This window comes from Anomalospiza imberbis, chromosome 8 (genome assembly GCF_031753505.1).
Source record: "Anomalospiza imberbis isolate Cuckoo-Finch-1a 21T00152 chromosome 8, ASM3175350v1, whole genome shotgun sequence".
Taxonomy (NCBI): domain Eukaryota; kingdom Metazoa; phylum Chordata; class Aves; order Passeriformes; family Viduidae; genus Anomalospiza; species Anomalospiza imberbis.
In genome coordinates, this window is record NC_089688.1 from 22,211,512 (window position 1) to 22,230,852 (window position 19,341).

The following is a 19,341-nucleotide window of genomic DNA, read 5'->3' on the forward strand; positions in this document are numbered from 1 at the left end:
AAGTACGAAAGGAAAAAGCTCCTAAAATATCTTCATAGGTAGCCCCTATAAAAGAACAAGATTCAAAAGCATTCCTTCAGGAGATCAAGGACGGTCCAGCCTTTGAAGCCTGGAGGATTGGGAAATTTAAAGATCTTTGTGGCAATCATATTGTGCCATTAGAAATCTACCATTTGGAATTGTAAAGCGTTTAAAAGGAATGATTCCAAATTCCACAGCTGTCTGGTGAATGACAACTTGATGTGGCCTGGGGGGGAGGAAGAAGGTCATTGTTGGGAAAACAGTTAAAATGAACATTTTCTGAACTGATGCTTTAGATAATACTTTGATAAATGAGGTTTAAAACAAATAAAATATTCTGGGTGACTTCCTGGGAAGAACAGATTAGTAAAGCAAACAAACAAAACTCAAAATGCAAAGACAAGAAATAGGTGTATGGCTTGTATTTAGCAAATAATAGAGGACTGTTCAAAATAAAATGCACAATAAACAGAGTCTGAACCAGCAAGACGAGACACTTCTGCTGGCTATTGCACTGCAGATTTGCCAAGCAAGAAAGATTCTGGAAGGCTCTGTTTATTTTGATACACTAAAATATTTTGAGAATCTCTTTTTATTGCCTTTTTTCCCAAACCATTCAAGCAGCTCAGCTGCTTGATCAAAATACAAAAGCATTGCATGTACCTAGCAAGTGGATAATGAAAGTGATCCCCTCAGTTTAGGATCTTTGTCAGCAGAGTGTAGTGAGAAAAGTAAACAAACAGCATCACTGATGACAAACTGATTTATGGAATTGTTTGTTATCATAATTTTCAGCATAATCATGACTAAAGGTCTCAAACCTGTGGCTGTTAAGAACATTGTAGGGACGGCAGCTAGCTGTGTGCTCATAGTTCTCATCAAAAGCTTCTTGTGGATGGGTTTTGGAATAGGGTCTGTTGAGAATATTTTTAAGGGAAGATTTTTTCATTTCCCTTTAACAGAACCCCTATGAAACAGCTTCTAATCCTTGTTTCTTCCAGCAAATATTTTATAGGTAAAACCAAATCAATATGTACAATTTGGGAGAAAATTTAAAAGCAGAAAATTTGCCCCCAAATTCAGCATAACCTTTTAATTTTATCCTCTTTAATCCTTTGATAATTTTTGTGCTTCTCCTACAGAAAAGCAATTTTGCTAATCACCTTTGTGCCAATCCCTGCATTCCTGACAATAGCGTGAACAGCTTCCATCAAAGTCTTTGATGTGGGAAAGACACACACACACACACACACACATATAATCTGAAAACAATTCGCTCCTTGGTTCTCAATGGTGAGCACTCCGCTTTAATAGAGTGCAAGTTCTGTGGAGGTTTCTAATCCTTTCTGCCAAACAGAAGAGACACAGTCAGGTAGCACACCTTATTCAGAAGTTAAAATAACATGTTACTTGCTCTTAGAGAAAATCAAAACAACTCAAGATCAAAAACGGATTCCGCCAACCCTAACGGGATAGACTTTCTACTCAGATAACTCTTGATCTAAGTGTGTAACAAGTAACCTGCTTTAATCCCTCAAAGCGATGGTGTTACAGATAAGTACTGTAGTAGCAGAGGAGGTGTCTTAAGTTTCAGAAATACACAAAAGCATTGGTTGGAAGGAAAAACAAAACAAAGAGCTGTCCACATGAATGTGTCTTTAGGTGGAAAGGTGTATTTGAGGGCACTGCAAATAATAAAACCCCTTGAAGACAGAAAAAAAAAATGACAGGCAGGTATTCAAACGGTGTTTCTTCAAGCTGGATTTCACTGACTTATGCTGTTCAGGCTTTGCAGATATAAGCCCTCTGATTTTTAGTTTACAAGCCGTGATATGGAATGGTCTGCTACTTCAGCACAGAACCCTACCCCCTCTTCTAGAGGTTCAGACTGGTCATGAGCCATGAAAAGGACTGGGATCTTTGTAAGATTTGGGAAAGATACATTATTATGCTTACACTGCACTGAGCACCTGCTTCGAGTCCTTTATTAGAGCGTGAACAATGCAGTGCAAAATAATCATGCTACACATACAGTTTTAGGAATGGCTCAAAAGCTTCCTTAGTTCTTGCTCCTGCAGACATCTACATAAGCGCTCACTTCGGCATAACTGCAAAGAGTAACACTATGGATTTCTGAGTCTGAAATGCACAGCTTTGTGACAGCTCTGCAACAGGCAGTATCCAAAACCATGCCTGAGAAAGTGTGTGCAAGGGTATGCAGTTGCTGGTATATTTCTCTTAAAAAAGAACCCAGAGAAAGTAATGGATGACATCTACATTTTGGGCAAAAAACCAAACTATTGTTACTATGTTGTAAGACAATTGTCCATACTTGAAAACAATGCCATATTTAAGAGGAATGTATTGTAATTCTTTTCTTCATACTGCTCTGTGTCCCCTGCTTGGAGCATAGTTGACCTTCTCCAAGATTCCTGGGTGTAAACACCTTTCATCTTAGCCAACTATTTCACAGTTGTTTATACCTTGGCTTACAAATTGGAAGGCACCAAGGCCCCACTTCTTCACATGCACTTGTCCATACCTTAGACCCAGAGGGTATCCCAGGGGTATCCCAGAGGGTCATTCTGCACATGTACTTTGCACCCAGGTTCCTTCTGGTCTGTACCAAGTAGTTTTCCTTGGCAAAGCAGCACAGCCAGAGGCTGGAGACTGTCCGCTGGAATTTGGGTGCCACACAGTGCAGGGAGACATGCACTATGCACATGCTGCCTCTGTAGAGTAAGAGAGTCTAAGACTAGAAGAGACCCCTTGGACTGTCTTGGTCTGATATCCTGAGTTAGGACTCTCCAGGTCAATTCCTGGTTAAGTTTTAGCAGTTGTGGTCAAGCCTCTCCCTCTCTCTCTTTCTCTTTCTCTCTCAATAAGGAAAAAAACCTGAAACCAAACCCTACTGGTAGTGTTTTTTATAAACCCAGTAATGGTGAATCTACCATAAATCTTGGTAAGCTGTTTCAACAGTTGATTTTATTCACTACAAAAGCACACTTCATTAATGAATTTGTTTCCCATCACCTTCTGTCAAGAGATCTTATCTCTTTGTCTGTTAAATGGAAGATCCAGATTTTTCTTCCTGTTTCAGTGCTCATAAGGTATGATCACCTCACACCTTAACCTTCTCTTTAGAAAGCTAAAATAGATTGGGCTCTTTGGGTCTTACTACAAAACATGTTTGACAGTCCTGTAATCATTCTTTACTACTCTTCTTTGAAACCCCTCTAGTTTTTAAACATCCTTCTTGAAGTGTTGTCTGGACAAACTATTTCCAAAACAGTCACAACAGAGTCAAAACCAGAGGTAAAAGAACTCTGAGCTCTTGTTTTTTTCCCAGGACAGCACTAGCCCTTTGGTCACAGCACAGCAGAAGGAGCTCACATTCAGCTGATTATTCATCCTAATGAAGTCTTTACGGAATTGCAGCTTTGCAGGATAGAGTTACATCCTTTCAGTGTGACCTACATTCTTTGTTCCTAGATGTGAGACTTTACATTTGGCTTGATTGAAATACATATGATGTGATTATGCCTACACTTAACTTAGGGCTATGCAGCCATAAGCATCCTTTGCCTCTTGCCCCATGCTTTGTGCCTCCTACAAAGCTTTGCTAAGAAGGATTTCAGATTTTTTTCAGATTGTTAGTAAATATATTAGTGTAAGGTGCATAAGCAGTCTTTGTGGGATCCTACTAGAGAAAGACCAACTTGATAATAAGTATGTCTTTACAATAACAATTTCAGACAGAGAAGTCACTCAGCTTTTAACAATTTTAATGTTTCAGACAATACTGTAATCTGTTACAAAAAGAACCAAATTTCATATCATCAGAAAGACATAAAATTTACATAAAACTGCCTTCACACACAGTTTCCATAATCTTAAACAAAATTTGTTGTATTACCTCCCTTTCAGCTGGCTACTTAAGTCCTGTACTAGATGTGCTGTTATTTCACCTGAGCTCAAACTCAGGTTGAAAAATCCTTAGATGCTTCAGACATCACTCCTTAAAAATGCTGATAAAAAAATCTGCTGCCTTCTGAAATTTCCCTGTCTTCCAGCGTATATAAAATTCAGTGTAAATGGCCCAGAGAGCTCCTTATCCAGCAGTTCTGAACATCTAAAATATGAAGCTTCCAGACCTGTTGATTTATTCATAGGAGTATTTGGGAGCTTCAGATTAGACAGACAAGATGACTTTCTGGAATAGGATGCAAGTACTGTCAAGTGGCCTGTATACTATGGTAACCTCATTATATACTGAAATTTATTATCCTACTCCACCCTGCAAAATGAGATGTTGATTGTGGTGGCTAAGTGATACCTGTTCAAAGCATTCTAGGCAGATGATGAACATCTTATAATTTATCTATTTTTTTATTATTCTGAGGGAGAAATTTCCCCAGGATTTCAGGCTTCTGTAGAGTGGAAAGTACTGTAAGAAAGAATAACACACTAGACTCATATTTTCCTGCTCCACTGTCCGTGGAGAGCTGCTCTGCCACTTTGGATCAGAATCCTGCGTTGTCAGTACTCCAGGCTCCTGTGGATGGCAACAATGACTCAGTTATTATGAACTGTTCTTTCGAGGGGGTGTGCTTGTGTATGTGTACACACACGTGTGAACTGTGAGCACTTTTCAGATCTCACTGTGGAGCTCTGGAGGGCAGAATGGACTGCAAGGAAGGGTGCTGGTGAAAAGCCAGCTCCAAATCCATTGTAGCAAGGCCTGCTGTTATGTAGGGAAGACCCTTTCTTTTATGTGTCACAGGAATCTGAGTGTTGAAAACTGCTGTGCAGCACCAGATGACCCCTGCTGTCACTTCGGGGGTGACAGGCACTCCTGACCCTGGTCAAGGATAATTAATGAGCATTAAATCACCTTGCTGTTCACCTTCCTTTGCAGGAGTGCAGTACCTAGCTGGTGTTGCTCCAGGTGGTGAGGCAGATGTTCTGGTTACCTGGGATCACCATTCCCACCATTAACTGTTCACGTTATTAACGAATACTCAGATCAGGTGACGTCGCTAAGCCCAGATCGGAAGATACAGACCCGTGAGCCGGTCGTGGCGTGGAGAGGGGGTGTGGGGGAGGGCAAGTGGCACAGGGGGAGTCCCAGCGGCTCCCGTTAATGAATTAATCTGCTAACGAGGGTGGGCTCGGCGGCCCGTGCCCCCTCCGGTCCCGGCAGCCGCCTCCTCCCCCGGAGGGGGCAGTGACAGGCAGCGGCTTCTGCCCCATGTGACTGGGGAGCGGCTGCCCCGTCCATGGCTTGGCCTCCCCCGGGCAGCAGCAGCTCCGGCTCCCGGGGAGGAGGGGCGGGAGCTGCTGCTCCATGGGGAGGAAGGGCAGCCCCCGATCCCCCCAGGCGGAGGGGGGATCCCGGGCCGCCTCCCCCCCCTCCCCGCTCTGGGCCTTACCTGAGGAGCTGCTGCTCCTCATCTGCTCCTACCTGGACGCGCAGGCCTTGGGCCGCCTGGCCCAGGTCTGCCGCCGCCTGCGCTTCCTCAGCAGCCGCGATGTCCTCTGGAGGCGCATAGCCCGCGGCTGCCTCAACTCCGGCTTCACCCAGCTCGGCACCGACCTGTAAGCGCGGCCTTCCCGGCGGAAGGGCGGGGAGCGGCGGCGGCGGCGGCCCGGAAAGGCCGGGGATGCCGCGGCCCAGCCGGTTGCCAGGGCCGCGCCGCGCTCCTGGCGTGGCCGCCGCTGGGCCGCGAGGGGCGGGGGACGCGGGGCCATTCCCGAAGCGCGGTTGCGCCGCCCTTTCCCTGCGCCAAGAGGGGCGGCGAGGGCACGGGAAGGGTCTCCCTGGGAGGGAGCGGCCGCTGGCGCACACCAGGGTGGCGGGGCCCAGCCCCGGCGCTGCCCAGCCCCGGCGCTGCTCGGAGGGGTTGGGGGAGGCGCCTCTTGTCCCCGCGAGGGAGCGGCGAGGATGGTGGCGATTTCGCGGGATATCTCAGTCAGGCCCAGCGGGAGTGCTGGAGCGTGAGGCCCTCTCCACGTCTGGAGAACTGTGTCCAATTCTGGCCTCAATACAGGAAAGACAGGGAGCTGTGGGTGAGGGTCCAGCGGAGGCCACGAAGAATGATAAGGGGTCTGGAACATCTTCCCTGTGGGGAGAGACTGTTGGGAGCCAGGCCTCTTCCATCTAGAGATGACTGAGAAGGATCTCATCAATGCATATAAATATCTCAAAGGCAGGTGCCAGCAACAGGATGAGTAGCAACGTCCATAAACTAAAACAAACAAAGTTTCACCTCCGCATGAGGAAGAATGTAATGCTGAGGGTGGCAAAGCACTGGAATGGGCGGCCGAGGGAGGACATGGAGTCTCCCTCTGGAGATATTCAAAGCCCACCTGGACTCATGGCTGTGTAACCTGCTTTAGGTCACCCTGCCTTGGCAGGGAGGCTGGACTAAATTGTATTCAGAGGTCTTTTCCAACCCTAATAACTCTGTGATTTTGTGATCTTCTCAGACCCCAGACCCCTCCAAACACTGAGACCTGGGGGCTTCAGGCTAGGGGAGGTTGGAGCACAAGGAGATGGATGGAGCTGCTGTGTGCAACTGGCATGGATCCTGTATGCCCACACACCCTCCCCACTTCTGAGCAGTGATCCCTCCTGTGGTCTTGAAAACACCTCAGAGAAGAAGCTGCAAGGGAACAAAGATGGAATCCTGGGAAAAGGCTGGAGAGCGGGCTTAGTGCATTCTTAGCTGAAAGAGCTTTTGTGGGCCCCCAGGAACACGTGTCTTATGTTCTCACAGAGCAGCTTGCTGGTATAAATAGTGATGGCTGGCACAGAGCAAGTGACTCCTGGACTTTTCATGGCTTCTGGGTTTTAAAGTTTTGTGAGTAGGAATTATTTGAGGTTTTTTCCCCTAGGGTTTTTATTTTTCCCCCAGTTCAACAGCACAACACAGGTTAGGAATAGGGTCAAGCCCTCTAGGTTTTGCAGTGTGTATGACACCAGCATCTTCTTAGATGAAGTGCCTCTGGGGCTTGGGCCCTGGCAGTGGTTGGTGACGCTCCAGAGTTTGCCTTTCCTCTCTCAAATTTGGCTGTGTACCAAATGCCACTTGGAGGCAACCTCACAAGGTGGACCTGCCTTCCTCATTTAAGGATCCCAAGAGAAGTTTGTGTTCTTAGGATCTATGAATCCCTTCCTATGGCTTCTGTTTAGCTGCCAGCATGGATCTTGTTTGTCATTCAGTAACTCAGTATTGTTTCCCTAAACACTGTGCTGACGTGACTCAAAAGATGGGATGGTGAGTTTTGACCCCTGTTTTGCTGTCTGATGTTGCTGTCTCATCAATGCACAGACTTTAGAGAAACGGTAATGGCGTCTGCTGGCAGGAACAGAAATTTGCTGGTGCTGAAAATCCTTGTGTTGGGTTTTCAGGCCAGCACTTCAACTCACTCAGTGTTCACAGGTTGGAAGTTAAGCACAGTTCCCTTGGAAGTCAGCAGGAATAAGCACTGTGGAATGGCTGTGCTTTGGACTCATGTCTACTGTGATATATGATTTTGTCTCTTGAGGAAATGAAGTTCTGTATTTTTCATTAAGAATAAGGTGATACTCTGCTCCTTCAGTTGCAGGAGGGATCAGGTGTACAGCAGAGCAGGTGCAGTGTGTGTAAGGACCACCACTTCCCCCTGCAGAGGAATGCAGGTCTATAAACAGCTACAGAAGAGATTTGCTAGGTCAGAGGGTTTCAGAGAAGGGAAGGCTGCTTGAGTATCATGAACTCCCAGGGATTTCAGTGCTGTTAGATTTGCTATGAACAGGGTTTTTTGTTAGTAATTCTAGGATGTACTTTTGTGCTGTGTCTTATTTTCAAGTTTTCCTCAAACAACTCTATTACTGAGAGCTGCTTTTAGCATTGGTCAGCACTTCCTTGGTCCCGGGGAGTTCAGTCATAGGTAACACACCAAGTTACATTACCAGTGGTTAAGAAGAAACCTTGAGATCTATCTGGAGGATGATTCCTTTAATTACTTTTAACTTCATAAAAGGTTCAGACAGTCTCCAGTTCCTTGAAATAGTGTACCAAATCCTATAGAGAATACCTGAAAAACAAACACTTGTTTTCCCTGTGTGGAGATCCAGCATCTGGGGGCAGTTGCAGGAGTTTTACTCCATTAGGGTAGACAGTTTGGCAACAGATTCAAGGCAAGGGCATATTGCAGAACCAGGAGGTCTGGATATCTGAACATCTGCAGAAGAACCAGTATGGCTGCATGTGTTGAGTTGTACAGCTGTAAAATTCTTACTTAGCTGAAGAAGAGTTTAATAGTCTCTGTGGCAGCGCAAGGGTTTTAACTAGCCATGTCTCTTATGTGGCACTTGCTCCTCATGCATGTCTCCAAGATCAAGAGCAATCTCCCAGATTGCTGCTCTTGCAATTGAGAGAGTACAATTTGCAGAGAGATAACTGTATTTTATTTGAGTAATCAGTACAAGGTGGGGAGGGAGTTTAGGCAAGCTTCTGGGCACACTGTCCTTCTTAATAGCAATTTTAAGTTGGAACCTGGTAGATTGCTTGCTGAAGGTTAAATTTGAGCTGAGCAGGTATTTAAGCTAAAACACTACTGTGAAAATAGAATGGAGATGAAGATGTTGGATAGCTGGACCTTCTTGATAACTGCTTTCTTAGCAATATGGAATAACTCTTGAGTTTGTCAAACTTGGCTTTGACTCACTCAGGAGCTGAAGCTTCTACTGCATGTTCTGGCTAATGTTTCATGAGGTGAACACTAGTTTTTACTTTTGAGAGGTTTTTGTGCAATACTGTGTGCAGTTGAGAAAGCAAAGGCTGGAACCATTTATGGTTAAAATACTTAATGAAATAACATGCATGGTTCTCACATTAGATCTTAAACTGATGGTCCCTGGGAGGCTGGCATAAGTTAAAAACTAGTCTAGGGAGTATTTACAGTTTAAGACAAAAATCCTTCTCAGAATAGTTTGATCATTTCTGCTGTTAAGTGGCTTTTGATAAGCCATCTGTTAATGCTTTGTAAATAGCAATAAATTTGAGCCTAAAGGAGATAGCTGTGAAACTTAACTCCTGCCTCCGCTTCTCCATTTTTAAAAAGGTGATTAACTTGAGAATGACTATTTCTTTAAAATGCTTTTTCTGTTGGGTGTATCTTCAGATAATTATAACAACAAGGATCAGAAGGAACAAACTTTATCTTGCATGTGAAAAAACTGTTTGCACAGTCAGCTTGCTTTTAAAACTTCTTTCTGCCAAAATTGGGAAGAGGTAAGATTGATAAGAAATTGGTTGCAAACCCCTTGCTGTTAGCAGCATGGAGAAGAAAAATAGTAGTATATGTTAAAAAAAAAAAAAAAGATTTAATCTAATTTTTAAAATTGTCATCCTGGCTACATACTTTTAAAAATTGCCAGCTGTGGTTATCTCTGGACTCATGCTTGCACTTCAACGATATTAAATTAAGTTGCTAATGATGTCAAAGGAAGATGTGAACTTAAACCCATACACTAGCTGTTATGCTGAAAGGCATAGTCACAACATTGACAGTCTCTAATGTGTTCCCTTCCCTTTCTGGTAGATTCAGCCAAGTGGGAGCCACAGATGTAAGCCAAGTTAAGTATTTAAGGCATGGATTCAACTGTGCACTTGTAGAAGAAGAAAGAAGTTTGCTTTGAGGGATGAATCTCTACACTTCATTCCTTTGGCAGAGGAGAGTCACTAGGTTCATATCCATCTGAGTCACTGTGTTAGGCATGGCAGGGGCTGACCTGGAGGAGATCTTAAAGCTCATTCTCAGTGTTAAAAATATACCATTTCTTCAGTGAATTAGCAGTAACTAAATGTTCAATAGAATATTGTGTCACTATTATGGAAGTACAGAGTGGCTTTGCATGGATGTGTTTCTTGGTATCTGAACTGTGAGTCTCTCCAAATCAGGCTATCACTTTTTCTGTATAAACAAGTTAATTTTATGTATGGACCTGTACTGCTACAAGACCTTGTCAGGATGGTAAAAAGGGAGTCCTTATGCTAAGATTTTTGCTTTACTCAGTCATAGGAGCAGCTGAAGTAAAAGTTGAGCCATGTCTTTACGATTTAAGGTGAAAGGAGAATTTTTTGTTTCAAAAATGTGTGGCAGCATATCACAGAAAATTTAAGGCTTAACAACACTTTCTACATCTAAACTGTAGCTGAGTAATAACACAAAGCCTTTGGGGGTTTTGGTGATATAGTGATATTACAGTTGTGTCCTGTGGTCTGTGTCTGTTTTGCCAGCTGTTGTACAGGCCCAGCAAGAGCAGTCTCTGCCCTGATGAGCTTGCTGCCTAAATAGCCAGGGTAAACAGGGGCTGGAAGTGAAGGAGAGGCAGGGAGATGTCAACCAAGCTGCCCTCTGTGCAGCAGGTCAGTGTCAGAGCCAGGAATAGCAAAGGGTGCTTTAAGCCTTTATCCAGGGCTTGCTTGCAGGACCACCTTGGACTGGAGAAATCGGAGAGGCAAAGAGCTCATTGTAAGGTGATTCTTTATTTAAGGCATGGAAGAAAGGAATAAAGTTGCAGCTGGGCTAAACTTATTTCCTCTTTGTTACAAAGGAATTTTAGAGGGCAGGTTAAAAGTTGGAACCTAAATAACTTGACAATTTGCTCTGTAATGTATTAATAGACGTCAAAATATAGAAGTGTTCCACTGCGTGTTTTCTCTTTCCCTGTCTCCTGTTCTGCCTTGCCCACTAGGATCATGGTATATTCTCCAGTTCAGAGAAGTAGATTCATTAATGGACAGATTTATCATTTACGAGTATTTAAGAACTTGTGTAAGCATTTTGATGAGTTAATAAAAGCTGTGTTTTCTCCAGATCTTGGAAAAATGTATACACCTACAGGAGCAGGAAATGGCCAATCTGTGCAAGTCAAATCCAAATGCAAACTGCAGCAATCGTAGGAGACCTCAGCTGTCACCACTGGAGGGGGAGGGAGTGTGAATGCTTGTAAAGCTGCTTCAGTTTCCTTCATCTTTTAAAACTTGTTTTAAAAGCAAAGTTTCATTACTTTAAGACAGAAATGAAGAAGGCAATGAACTGGTGCGGATGATGCAGAGGGTAATACTCTGGGGAGGATGTTGCAGTAACAGAAAAAGCTTGGATGAGGAAATGTAGCTCTTGCTTTGTGCTGGAAAAGTTGGTGGTTTTTATAAAGTGCTGTTACATTTATTCTTACTCTGTCTTAAAATGTTAGTGCTGAACAGGACAGATCTGCCAGGATAGCTCCACAACATTGAAACTGCTGCTTTTTCTGGGAATGTGAAGTTGTTTGTAAGAGTTCTTTGAGGCCTGCCGACCCTTCCCTTAAGATCTTCACTAGTTCAAAGAGGCAGAAGAATTTTATACAGTTCAGGGCTTAAAATATGTGTGCTTTAATTATTGCTGTTACCCCTGTTGGACTAGGTATGGGTTATTTCATTCTATCCAAGTACTACCCTGACAGTCTACTCTTTCAAATCAGAATACACTTTACACTTCTTCAGCAGCTTCAGGTTTTCTCATAATCTTTCCAGGACAGTGCATTTTTTTAAGAAGCCCAGATTTCATCTCCAAAAAGCCTATGAAACTTCCTGAGAGTTTCCAAATCCTGACTGGAGTTTCTAGCCAATATCCCATTGCAGTCACTTGTAAGGGAGAGGGCATCTGGTGGCAGAGTGGCCTGGCTCAGTCTTGATGGTGGCGGTTTTTTGGGAAGTCTTTGTGAAAGTGTATGTCCTTGCTGTGTGCACAGAAATTTGTTTGCACCTCTGGGTATTATGACAGCCTCTGCCTTCTTCATGAGGTAACTTGTACATAAGAGCTGTTTGGTGGAGCAGTAGACAGCCTGGTAACATCTGAGATGGCATAGACACACCAGAGGAAGCAAGGAACAGTGAGGAACAGTCAGCAGAGCTCTTTTCCATCTTGGAGTTATTTGAACCATGTCCCTTAGGGAGAGGGGAGCACAGAGGACAGGCTGAACATGACAGTAAGCTAAATAAGGGTCATGTGCTAAAGGAATTCAGTTGGAATTTTTGTCCTGGAAGAGACATTTAGAAAGCCAGCCGACTTGTTGAGGACAGTAACAGGGGCTCCTGACATAAATAGCTTTTCCCTCTTGGCTGGCTGTTGGTGGCCCATGACTTGTAGCTGCACTGAGACCCTGCCACTCAACAGGTGTGTCCCGACTACACAAATAAGTGCAGTTGGTCATTGTGTTAGCCAGCCTTGCCACAGGGCCAAGGTTGATAGTGGGGCTTAGCCACTGTGACCTGTTTGTTCTCTCTATGACCCTTCCAGTCACGCCTCAGGCAGGCTGGTGACAGCTTTTATGCAGAGAGCAGATTTTGTCCACAGAAGAAATTCAGTTTCAGCAGGTCTCTGCAGACTTGCATTTCCAGATGAGCTCTTCAGTACTTAAAATGTAGCAAAACATGAAGGACTTTGGTAGGTTAGGGTGCCCCATGCAGCTGGGAAAATACGCGGCGTGACATGTTGGTGTTATCTTCTGTAACATGGCCTGTGTTGTTGCAGGCACCACTGTTTTGGCACATGCTGAAATTGTAGACAGCCAACAGAAATCTCCCTGGGATGCAGTACAGCACAGAAGCTCTTGCTGTTGCAGAAATACCATTTCTGGTGAAAAAGGACTTTAGATGGGGAGGGGATCATTGAAGGCAAGATCTGTTGGAGGTGAACCTTTAGGAGGTGATGTGCCCTGTATGAGTGATTCTTTTGTTGCTTTCTTTTGGGGCCCAGGCCAGCAACTGTCTTGGTACCTGAGGTCACCTGGGTCAGTGGTGCTGTGTAGGGACAGTTCCAGTCTCTTACTTCAGCAGCTGGGAAGTGGGCTCCAGAAGGAATATTGCATTTCTTTTGGTAACTCTGCCAAGAAAGAGAGGAAATTCATAATTTGAGCAAAATACTTTTAGCTTTTTTTTTGTAGAGTGGGGAAAGGTAGGAAGGGGGAAATGAAAAATCCTTTATAATGGGTTGCTTGGGATGATTTTTCTCTTCGAGCTCCCTCTCAGGCTGTAAGAAATGTTCACCTTCTCTTCCTTAGTATAACAAAATATATTTTTAAAATACAAAATAAGACTCCTTTGAAAAGGGAGCCTTCATCAGGAGTGCATGCAATCGGAAACATGCATTGGCTCATGTGTTGCACTATGATTTGGGATCCTGATAGAGTGCTTTTTGGAAGTAATTAGATAATAACAAAGACAGCCTTGTGAGTAATGTAACTTTATCAGATTTTGATAATTGTGATGCCTTGGCAGAGGTGTAAGATGATGTACTCTAAAGGGCTTTAAGAACATTTAACTTGAATTTCATTGTGTTTTCATAATCAGTTTACACTCATTCCTTCATCCTGTGTTTCCTGTTATCCTTCTAGGATGCTGGACTGTACCTTAGTTGCTTTCTGATGAAGGCCCGTGTAGGTCCTGCTAAAAATAGCAGTCCTTCCCCAGTGAGTCAGCCGTCAGTAGTCTTGAAGTTCACTGTTGGATGGCTTCTCTGGGAACACAAATACCAAGATCTTGATTTCACAGAGGAGTTAAGCATGTCCTGAATTTTAAGCATGTGGCTTAGTATTTTTCTGGATTGTATACTAAGAAAGATCAAGGTATTCATTGGCCAGTGGATAATGTTCCCTCCATAGCATTTTATATAGCATTTGGCTTCATATGGTAGTTTAGTCTCCTTTGGATGTTCAGCACAGTTGCTTAAGTAAGAACTACCTAGTTAAGTCAACCACTCAGTGCAGGTGTCTGATGTCTGTTGATTGCCTCGGTCGTCATGAAAAAATTCTTAGAAGTTTGCAAGTGTAGAAGGTGTGTTGATCATGACTGAAACAAAACAGGCTCTTGTAGGGGAGAAAAGGAATTTTTTTATCAAATTGTTAAGTTTATACAGTGATGCCATTTTTAACTTTCTAAGATTTGAGAATTGTTCTCAGGCATTGCAGTGATACTCATCACGTTTTTTGATGCATTCTGGGAATTGCTCTGGAGGGATGCTGTTGTGGAAGCAAATCAAGTGATCAGACTGTATCTCAGCACTTGATTCCATAGCTGGGCTTGGTTTAACTTCAGGTATGAGGGATCAAATGTCTCTGACTAACACTGCACTTCAGCATTTGCTGCCCCATAATTGGCAAAGGGGAGGGATGTATCAGTCCAATTTCTACATCATCTTTCTCCTTATGGTCTGTCCCTTTTCTTACATCTATTTTGAATAAATTAAATGTATGGGATATAAAAGGAGCATACTTTTAGGACATGCTTAAATTAGCTGGATTCAGAGTTGATACATGGAGGAGGAAGGCTGGATGAATAAATAATATATCAATTAAGAATAAAACAAAAAAAGACAAAACACTATAACCACCCCCCTTCCAAATCACCTCCTATATAGACTCCCATATAGTCTCCCCACCCAACCCTCATCCCCTCCAGATAGGAACTCTTGATATGTGGGAAAGAACAAGGTGTCTGTTTCAGGAGTAACTTCAACAGTGAACTGGGGCTCTGAGCTCTGGGCCGAGCGTGTGACTCTTCAGAACTTTCATTTTCAGCAGTAGGAGGGTCAAGGCCTGCAAGAAAAGGGACCAGCAGCGTAAGATGAAGGCTGCTTTTTTGACCTTGGAGTCACCTTTTTCAGAGCCTTGGAAATGACATCTAGTCTTAGTAGGGTTTATGCATTGAGCTCAGAATGTCTGGTTGGGCCCACATGTGTTGGGAGGGGGACGTAGCATGAGTGTGTTTTCCATCACTGTGAAAGCTGGTGACTTAAAATCTGTATGTGGGGAGAACTTAACTGAGGGTTGAGTGTAGGGAGGAGAAGTGTTTTGGAGTACTGAATGGAATTGCATGTAGGCGGAGAGCCTGAACTCTGTCTGGGAGAGTAATAAGCAATGATGAGAGTGGATCTGACCTGTCTTTTTGGTACTGTGCATTCCTCATCTCAGACACTATCTGGCCTCATGAGCTCTTGCAAGTGCTCCCTTTAAAAAAGGAATTCCTCTTCTTGCAGCCTAGTCTAACTCTATTTTGGTTTTGTTTGTTTGTTTTTAAATGGCTATGAAAAATAAAGAGCCTGTAGCTTTCTAAATTCAGTTTTAATTGGTGTAGCTCTACTGATCATAAATGTAAAGTTGCAAAGCTTTCTAGAGAATGAAAAGCTTTTCTGTGTGTGGTTTCTGTTTTTGTTTAAAATGGGTCACATGCCCAGGAATGCAGTCAAATTATAATGGTGACTAAGTGCCGGAAAGCATAGAAAAGAGGAGGGAAGGGTGAACAGAAAAAAAGGAGCCTGAGGCTATGGAAGGAAGGCTGGGAAAATAAGAATCTGGCCAGACCCCAGGACCAGGTTAGAGATTCATACATCCATTAACACAGGAGATGTTTATTTACAGGGAGCCAATCTTTGTTTTAAAAATGAAAGAGTACCCGAAAATGCTACTTTTGGGAAGTGGATTGGAGAGACTCTAGGGATGGGAGGAAGAAACTGATTCTCATTAGGCACCAGTTCCCATCTCTGGAGGATCTTCCCTTCTCCCTATGAATCTGGGTGTGTTGCCTGTTGAGAAATGCATGAATGTGGGATAAACTCTTGTAGTCTAGTAGGTGTAACCCCTAGTTACAAAGGACTAGAGTTTCTTCTTTTTGTAGTTTTCTGATCTTTTCTATATAAGCAGCTCTGGAAGGATATAGAATAATTAAATTTATAACACGAGAAAGATGGGAGCTATGGCTGCCTTTCCCCATGTCTTTAATCAACTCTGGATCATGAAAACAAAACAGGTCTTGAACAGCTGCTTGAACTGAGTACATTAATATAGACTCTAAGTAGACCTTGGTCCCAGGTCTCTGTGGTACCTACTTTTTTCATATCTTGAAGAGTATTGATCTTGGTTTGTCTCAGCTCATTCCAATAACTTTGATTTGTAGCCCAGCAACAGCTATATGAGCAATAGTCTCTTTTTTAGTAGCTTTGACTGTAAAGAGAGAATTTTCCAGCGATATGCTGGAATTCTCTGTCCTTTGGTGAGCTGCTGCAAAAGATAATTTTTCTTGGGGTGTGTGTGCATTGGATTGTTTATACACATGAATGTATTTTATCTGTAGTTTGAACACATCTTGATTTCTGATCATTGTATCTGTTTATGGGATTGTCAGACAGGTGATACTCTGGAACAATTTCTTTACTAGTCCTTCTGGATAGACACTCTCTGGCTTCTCGCTTCGGTGTTCTCCTGACTAGCGTTTCCTCCATCTGTTCTTGTGTGGTGTTGTCCTTATCTTAAATAGCTCTTGTCAGTCTCTATTAAAAGGGTGATGTCCTATATCTCTAGTTCTTCTGGTGGTTTCTTTCTGTGTCATCTTGTTTGGATTACATTCTGTCTGAACCTGAGCTGCATTCAGTATACTTGGTCAAGTCTTGATCATATTTAAGGTTTGTGATCATCAGAGGTGGCTTTCTTTGCTGGTAATCCCCCACTCTTTGTCAGTGTTCCTTTCTTGTCAGCTCTCACAAATGTCCTCACTGTAGTGTGGCACCGGCACCCTCAGTGTGTGTCAGTTCATCATTGTGGAACCAGGGTGAGAGCTTACCTGTGGCCATCTTGAATGCATTTGTTGTCCAGAAGGCATCAGTCCTGGTTGCTAATCTCATCTCTCCTTCTCTGTCTGCAGAGCTGCTGGTATTCCAGTGAAGGAAAGGGTGAAGGTATCTCAGAACTGGAGGCATGGACGCTGCAGGAGGGAGACAGTCCTGAAATGGAAATGCAAGCAAGTGGCTTCTTCCTCTTCTTCTCTGTTATGTGACAGCTGCTGTGGGGCCTTGGGTTTGTGCCTGTGCCCTGAAATGAGATGTTTCCTGCTCTTTGTGCTCCATGAGGTCTTACAAGTGATTGTTGCTGGCTTAATTTGGCTGTTTCTGGGTAACCAGAGTTGTTGCCTTGCCCTAGGGATTCATGCTGAGTGTCAGGAGTTTCTTTCTTAGTAATTTGAATTTGTTCTGATCTGTACAGTTCTAGTCACATTTAGCAACCTTTACTACGAACTGTTGTATCTGTGTCTACTGCTGTATACCATGAGCAATCTTTTGTTCTGCTCTCACAATGAGCCCACCTTGATCCCAGATGTGGACTTAGGTGTTCCCTCAAAATGCTTCGTTTGTCTACTGTGGTTTATCCTGGATCCTGATTTGGATGTACAAATCTAAAATGCTAATTGTCATTCATCTGCTTTTTGCTCCTTCATTCTCAAGCTTCTCTCCTTCACTTAAAAAAAAAAAGTTTGACATTAATGATGGGAGCTTGTTGTTAAATTCTTGTTTGCAAAGGTGTACTTGGCTTTCAAAGCAAAGCATAAGATAGGTCTCTTGTCTGAGCTGCACATCGAAATTTTCAGCCTTCACATCATCAGACTGAAGGAAAAATGAGAAAGACTGGTTTGTTAGCTGCTGAAGAGCAGGGACCTTCTACTGAGATTTCATACCTTTTTGTGCTGTGTAGATTGAAGTGGTGGATAATGTGCCACTTCTTGTCTAGAGTCCTGGGAACAGCTGTAATGAGCAGAGTGGGTTTTGGTGCAGGTTGTATACCTGCCTTTGAAGTGCTTGCAGCCATCTGTGAAGACAGGCTCTGTGGATATTAGCGATCATTACTAAACCAGCTTCCCAAGTGAAAAGGCAGGACTGATTTAATGAGGCCACCATCCAAATGGCATCTCCTAATTTTCATTTATCCTGCTTCAGATTTGTTACTTCTCCTTATGAAAAAGCCATAGAAAAAGCTAAAAAGCTAAACTCCTGCAAAAGGAGAGCCGTAAAAACTGGCTGCAGTCTAGGTAAGCTGGATATTCACTTGCTTTTAGAGGACTGTGTAGGAGTGGAGGAAGGAAGGGGAAATCAAAGCCTGCCTAAACCCAAAGCTCCTGCTCTAAAGATGCCTCTTACTTTTTCCATGTATATGATCAAGTCCCAGATGAATATTATAAACTCAACTGCTTTGTCCATGTGATTAAAGGCCTGTTACTGGAGATGAATACAAGCAAGCAGGAACCTTCTGTCTAATGAGCAGTCTTGTCCTCTTGCTTGTTTCTAGTTGTTCATTGTGATGTTACAAGGTACGGCTGTGTGTAATGAATCTAATGACACAGAAAATCATGACCTCTGAGGATAAATGATCTAAAAAAAAGAGGGAGACAGGTTTTTATGAGAAGCCCCACTGCTTTCAAAGCCGTTTGTTCCTGAATAGTTTGAAAACTGAAAGTCTGCTCTGTAGAAAGGCTCTGGATTTGCTCGGTGTTTCCATGGGCATTGGTGCACTTGGCAATGACTGCAGGGCAGAGACAATGTCACACATCCATGCCCCATAGGACATGAGTCCCATGTGTCTTTGTATCTGGCTTCCCTATATCCAGAAATCTTATTTGCTGATTCTCTGTTGGCTACACAAAAGCAAAATCTTGAGAAAAGCTCTCACTGCCTAAGTGCGTATTGTAGCCTATTTTCTTCTGTATTTTGGTTTTCTTTCAAGAATAAATAAACTTCCTGAGATGCCAGACTTGATTCAGATACTACTTGAGTGTCTTGTCCTCTTCTTGATCTCCCAGAAAGTAAAGCATATTTTCCATATGTAACATCAATCTTCAAAATACTTTGGAATAGTTTTTTTGGCTCCACTGCTCATGGCCTGGAACCTGTCTGTACAAACATGCCACTGTCCCACAGAAAGCAGTGGGCAGAAAGGGCATATGGACTCGTCTAAAAGATGGGCAAGAGAAATCAAGAGCTTGCTCTACAGCTTATGACTCAGCAGGGGAAGAGGTGTGAATATAGAAAAAATATGTTCTCTGTATGATGAGCATACAGTTCTTGGGTAGCCTCAGAGTGCAGGAGGCAGGTGACTTTCTGTCTGTAGGAAGACCTGTGGTATTTTGGTGGCATGTTCCCCTGCTTAGAGGTGTGTGGAACAGTGGCAGCTTTGTGGTCTCTGCTGGGCACCAGCAAATAGTGTTCAGGATCAAGAGTGACAATTTGCACCAACAGCCTCACATTGAATGCTCTCTTAGAAATGCTCAGCATAGCTTACCAACACCAGGGTCTAGTTTGTTAAAAAGTACAGAGCTCATGTGCAGGTTCGGAGGCCCTTAAGTATGGGTATTCTCAGTTCAGTCAGAGAGAAAGAGAGAGGTTTTTCTAGCCAGGCAAGAGCCTGGGAAACAGTTGGGAAAGAATGTACATAATTCACTATCTCTTGTTGTTCACATTGTTTAT

General features: G+C 43.3%; 1 protein-coding gene and 1 long non-coding RNA gene across 4 annotated transcripts in view; one reads left to right on the top strand and one right to left on the bottom strand.

The window, feature by feature from the left end:
- Positions 1 to 528: 528 nt before the first annotated feature.
- Positions 529 to 5,133, bottom strand: LOC137478203 (uncharacterized). The gene is made up of 2 exons (XR_011001447.1): positions 4,916 to 5,133; positions 529 to 4,576 (listed from the first exon to the last, which is right to left on the bottom strand). It is a non-coding gene; the product is annotated as an uncharacterized lncRNA (long non-coding RNA).
- Positions 5,134 to 5,233: 100 nt separating this feature from the next.
- FBXW4 (F-box and WD repeat domain containing 4) overlaps positions 5,234 to 19,341 on the top strand; it is a 60,498-nt gene continuing 46,390 nt past the window's right edge. For 2 of the 3 annotated variants that reach the window (XM_068197865.1, XM_068197866.1), the window contains exons 1-2: positions 5,234 to 5,619; positions 16,752 to 16,847. In XM_068197865.1, the coding sequence (XP_068053966.1) occupies positions 5,369 to 5,619; positions 16,752 to 16,847 (347 nt within the window). In that variant the 5' untranslated portion in view covers positions 5,234 to 5,368. The remainder of the gene's footprint in view (positions 5,620 to 16,751; positions 16,848 to 19,341) is intronic. The other variant, XM_068197867.1, reaches the window with a different exon arrangement.